The sequence below is a fragment of the Accipiter gentilis genome, chromosome Z (genome assembly GCF_929443795.1).
Source record: "Accipiter gentilis chromosome Z, bAccGen1.1, whole genome shotgun sequence".
NCBI lineage: Eukaryota > Metazoa > Chordata > Aves > Accipitriformes > Accipitridae > Astur > Astur gentilis.
The window spans coordinates 58238279-58244278 of record NC_064919.1 but is presented as its reverse complement, the minus strand read 5'-3'; the positions used below and the strand labels follow the sequence as shown (position 1 = coordinate 58244278).

Here is a 6000-nt window from a genome sequence, read left to right as displayed (position 1 = left end):
CTTCCTGGTATTTGGGTTTGGACATTCCTAAATTTGCTTCCTTCTCTCATACAAGCATAAAACCACCAATCACTGTGCAGACTAAATTTAGGAAGGATAGCCATCAGACATTGCATCAGAAGTCTTACTGTGCTGCTTGTACAGGTTAGAATGATAATTTCTGTTACCATTCTGAGGCAGCAACCTACATTAAATACTGTATTTTATATTTGTGTAACAAAACAGTCTTATATTGTGCAAACTACATTTTTATACTAGAAGTCTCCCACCTGTATTAAATGCTACTGGAAATAACAAGGCAATCATTTTCTGATGCTAGCTTCAATGGCTTCATGGCCTCAGCCATTAAGTTCATGTTACCTTTACAAGTTTCACAATCTTAGGGACTACTTCCCGTGATCTCATAAACTATCTTTAAGTATCTGCAAATGGCTGTTGATTTTGGAGAAAAACCTCTGATACTACAGCTGTTTCTTAATTACTCCCAGCAGGGATCCTTAGCTGGTCAGTTGATCAAATGCAGCTTGTAACTTCCTGAGAGACAGGTTAGTTTTTGTGGAGCTTTTCATTCAAACCAGCCTTGCAACAGTGTGTGGAAGGGGAAAGGCTGATTTTATCTTGCTAGAGGTATCACTGCAGTTATGTTTTTGGTAATAAAATTACATATCATTTCTGATTTGACTCCAGCTCTTTAATTCATCCTAAGGCATTTACTTTGAACAACCAAAATACATTCTATAAAAGTCATTATGTGCTCTTTTTGCATAATGTTGCCTGGAGAGACATCTCATTAAAATCTGTACTATAGTCTTCCTCATTTGCTGGGTACACAAGCCAAAAATACATCTTTATATAGCTTGGACTATCACTATTTCTCACAGAGTTACAGGAAAAGTGAGTGTCACACATATCCATCATACAGTTTTATATCACACTATTCTAAGAGTAATTTAGAAATGTGTCCTGTTACACTTCTATAGGCATAGAGAAATCTCAGACCATTTACAAAGTATGTGCAAGATTACTTCAGGTTCATGTCTTAAAATGAACCAAATTAATGAGTTCATTGAGAGAAAACTGAAGTATTTAACATACTGCCCAGGTGAGCTGGAAGTTTAACACCAAACATTGAAATATCTGGAAATCAGGGCTGAATGTTTAAAGCACGGACGCTACATACTGCTCAAAGTTCTTTTAATGTGTTACACATAGCAACATGAGGTAGGTTTCGTTCCATAACCAAGAATATTGGTAAGAATGTTAACAAAAACAAACAAACAAACAAAAACCAAACATTGGTTCCCCAGTGAACCAATGGGAGCTTACTGTAAAACAGAAATAAACAGAGAAATAGTTGTTCTATGCCAAATGAACTTTCTGGAATAAAACAGTCTGCTGCAATTCCAGTATAAATGTGAGCACAGACTAAATTTAAATTAGTAAAAAAGGGGGAAAAAAAAAAGAGACCGAACCACAACATTCCCTTCTTATGTGACTCACATACAATTACAGATATGTACAGTTACAAACTGAGTTTACATAATCACCAGTAGTCCTACTAAGAACTGATTTCAGTCTCACTGGTTATGCAGCTTGCTGAGAACCTCACTTCTCCTTCCAGATGCCGTATTACAATATATTCTAGAACAACCTAAAAATGGATGAAATAATAAAAGTTAAAATACAGAATTCTTTAATAGCTTACAGCACTAGCTGAACTAAGCAAACTTAATAAATTCAAATATAACCATTATATTACTCCAGAGCAAAAACTATTGACAACTTTTTGATATTTAATAACGAGTTTTATTAAATTGAAAGTGGTATAACCACAATGCTCAGCTAATGTATGTCAGACAAGTCTCGCTGGAATAAAGCTATGAAATCAGTCCCCTATGCTGTTACTGGATTTATTAAATGCAGTGTGATTTCAAATTTAACTTGAAGTCTTTTCATCTAGATTTGCAGCTCTGCAGGCAAGCATAAAATACTACCAAATCCACTATAGCTTATTTTACAAAGGCAGAGGCTTTCTTTTGCTCATGTTTATAGCAGCTCAGGCCATTGCCTTCACAAAAATGAAAGGCCTCTCAGTCCAGTCTTTTATTTTTACCTTATGCTATAGAATTAGTATGGAGTTGTTTTAAATGAGAAAAAAAATGTCCAGAATTGCCCCTTCTCTACTACCCATCCATGTGGTACAAGGATAAGTATTTGCATCAGGGACACTGGCATGTAGGCTGGATGTGTTGGCATAATGTCCCACCATGCACAGTAATTTGCATGCCCTAGTTTAAAATCTGGATTATATTTTAATTTTTAAAAACCTTATGAATGCTTTGAAAGTTACCTCATGTTTATAAATAAGCATTTTTCTTTTGGAAAGTCTTTGCCTTTGTTTCAGAGTTCTGGTAATTGCAATGTGAGGGCAGGGGCAAAATGGAGAAGGATCAATACAAAAAATAATGCAGCCTCACAGGAGAGAGGCCTGTTAAATAAGGTTAGTGTGTTGTGGCAGGATTTTGTAACCAAGAGCTCCAAGAATTAATGTATAAGAGAACAGCAGTCTAAATTATTGAACTCAATATGGTTAATTGGCTAACAACCATGAAAGCACATAGTGACATTTTTACATTCAATTGTCAAACTAGAACACAGCTTCATATAACTTAAAGTACTTCTATATAAAGAAGGACAAGCAGGGGATCAGGCCCAGCCAGCATGGATTCAGGAAAGGTTGGTCCTGCTTGACCAACCTGATCTCCTTCTATGACCAGGTGACCTACCTAGTGGATGAGGGAAAAGCTGTGGATGTTGTCTACCTCGACTTCAGCAAGGCCTTTGACACTGTCTCATGGCATACTCCTTGAGAAGCTGGCGGCTCATGGCTTGGACAAGTGTACTCTTCTCTTGGTAAAAAACTGGCTGGATGGACAAGCCCAGACGGTTCTGGTGAACGGGGTGAAATCCAGTTGGCAGCGGGTCATAAGTGGTGTTCCCCAGGGCTCAGTATTGGGTCCCATTCTGCTTAATATCTTTATCAATGATTTGGACAAGGGGATCGAGTGCACCCTCAGCAAGTTTGCAGATGACACCAAGTTGGATGGGAGTGTTGATCTGCTTGAGGGTAGGGAGGCTCTACAGAGGGATCTGGACAGTCTGAAGATCGATGGGCCAAGGCCAATTGTATGAGGTTCAACAAGGCCAAGTGTTGGGTCCTGCACTTGGGTCACAGCAACCCCGTGCAGCGCTACAGGCTTGGGGAAGAGTGGTTGGAAAGCTGCCTGGTGGAAAAAGACCTGGGGGTGCTGGTTGACAGCTGGCTGAATATGAGCCGGCAGTGTGCACAGGTGGCATCCTGCCGTGCATCAGAAATAGTGTGGCCAGCAGGAGCAGGGAGGTGATCGTCCTCCTGTACTGGGCACTGGTGAGGCTGCACCTTGAGTACTGTGTTCAGTTTTGGGCCCCTCACTACAGGAAAGACATTGAGGTGTTGGAGCATGTCCAGAGAAGGGCAACCAAGTTGGTGAGGGGCCTGGAGCACAAATCTTATGAGGAGCAGCTGAGGGAGCTGGGGCTGTTAAGTCTGGAGAAGAGGAGGCTGAGGGGAGACCTTATCGCATTCTACAACTGCCTGAAGGGGGTTGTGGTGAGGTGGGTGTTGGTCTCTTCTCTCAGGTGGCTGGAGATAGGACAAGAGGAAATGGCCTCAAGTTGCGGCAAGGGAGATTTAGGTTAGATATTAGGAAAAATTATTTTACCGAGAGGGTTGTCAGACATTGGAATAGGCTGCCCAGGGAAGTAGTTGAGTCACCATCCCTGGAGGTATTCAAAAAAGTGAGTGGACAGGGTACTTCAGGACATGGTTTAGTGGGCATGGTTGATGGTTGGACCTGATCATCTTGAAGGTCTTTTCCAACCTAAATGATTCTATGATTCTATATATGACACACAACTTGACCATTTCCCCCCCTGCTTTCTTGCAAATGAGTAACAGCATTCTGAAAGTGATTTCTACACTTTATATAAGTTAGAAACTCTTAACAAAAGCTTCATTTGCCTCTAAATGAGTAGAGTTGTATCATCCTTGAAAAGTCAGTCACACTTACAGAATGGGTGCTGAAAGTACAGAGATTTTTAGAAGACCAGAAAACTTACTCATAATCATCCTCACAAAAAGCTTTTAGAGTGGAAACTGGTATTAGCCAAACCAAAAACATAAGCAAGCTAGACACTGTCCATGTCACAGGTCAAATCTGAGGAAATTAGTCTTTTCCAGTGCATTATTTTATTTTTAGTTATTGCAAGTCTTCCTTGAAGACCTTGATTACAAAGCATTTTTCCAAATCTAATCAAAAGGGCCCACTCTAAAGCCAAAAGGACTGATGTGCTGCACATTTGATGTACAGAGGAACGTTAATTAATTTTCATCAAACACAATGATATTTTGTTATATATGATTACTTTGGAATTGTCATATAGGTCTGAGTCAGAAAAATAGGAAACGGGAAATATAATGAATAAGGGAAGCATTTTCTATGTGTACTTCTGGAAAAAATCAATTCCAACAGCTGTATTTGCCTATTTTTATGCCAAATACAGCATAAGAATGAGAACAGAACACAGCCAGCCTGTTTTTCTCAAAAATATTTTGTTTTTCTTTTGGAAGAATTGGCTCCTTCCTCCTGCTAGTTTTGATCTGTAATTGACAGCCTTTCCCAAAATACAGTGCTGTAGCAACATCTAATGAAGGTTCCTGCTTAGTTGGAAGGAGTTGCTGCAGGTAGAGTTTTTTTTTTTCCTCCCCTCATGTTTAATACAGAAAGGACAGGTCCTTCATGTCAAATAGTACTATCAATTTACATACTTAGAGTGCATCTTGGCATATTGCTGTTTCCTCCAGTCACAATAAGGTACACCACACAACAGGAAACAGCAGGAGATTTGAAGTATACATTAGTTCAAGTAACTAAATGTCTACTATTTTGGCAGCACTAAATCATTACAGATCGTAAATAGTTTTTTCTTTTGCTCTTTATCACACAGCCTAAATAGAATATTGGCTTATATAAGTAACTACTGCTAATACAAAACAATAATGAACTCATACCTGTAGAAATAAAATAAACTGTAAGAGACCAGAGACTTTATCTTCCAAAGTGGGTGTGCTTTGCTTCCTGTCATACAAGAAGGAATGATACACTACAATGGTGTATTTTAGTCAAAAGCATTTCTTACCTAAAAAATGGATTCTTTAAATCAATAACGTTACCAGATTTAAATCCTGTCTGGTCCACCATAGCCACAATCTGAATATCATAACTTTGCCTGCAACGGAAAGAGAAGTATGGGGGAAAAAAAAAAAAAAAAAGAGGTAATGGAACTAAAACAACTATAACATCTTGTGTGAAAAAATACCAGTGTAGTTACTGCCTGAATAATAACCACTTAGTGTAACAAGCAAAGGGAATTTATTTGGAGTGGTATCAGTGCAAGGACATGAATGTTTAGTCATCTGTAAAGAAGGAAAATGTACAAGATGCTTAAATGATTTTAAGAGCTTGCATCTGAAAATATAATTTTGCACTGATAGTATTCAATAGTGAAAGATATCCTCCTCCCCCCCCTTACATTAGCAAATACAATCAGAGTATTATTTCATGATCAAAAATATCTAACTGGCCAGATAGCATTAGGTTCACTCTTGTTATAATCCTGGATTTCAACAGGAAGGATATTCTTCACAGGACTTTTTGCAAGAAACTGAGTTACACAGAAAAGTAAAAAGGACCAACTGAGCAACTGAGAGCATACCAAAATGCTGAAGCTGACCAGAGCTGGTCCTCCTGCATGGAACAGCAACTGCAGAGTTACACAGAGGTGCTATGTTGATCCCAAAAGCAGATTAGCTTTGTAGCAGGATTTCCTAGCTCAGTGCTAACACACAGTTAAAGTGCTTCTCATTCGCAGTCTGGCATGGTTGCTAGCTCAGGCATCTCT

The 6000-nt window shown here is 38.9% G+C and overlaps 1 protein-coding gene across 1 annotated transcript in view; it reads right to left on the bottom strand.

Annotated features, from left to right (window-relative positions):
- The window catches only part of LOC126036468 (histone-arginine methyltransferase CARM1-like), an 86677-nt gene continuing 80677 nt past the window's right edge, over nt 1-6000 (bottom strand). Inside the window, exons 12-13 of the mRNA XM_049796267.1 lie at nt 5239-5328; nt 1-1651 (exon numbers count right to left, since the gene is read on the bottom strand). Of these exons, the coding sequence (XP_049652224.1) occupies nt 1642-1651; nt 5239-5328 (100 nt within the window). The 3' untranslated portion in view covers nt 1-1641. The remainder of the gene's footprint in view (nt 1652-5238; nt 5329-6000) is intronic.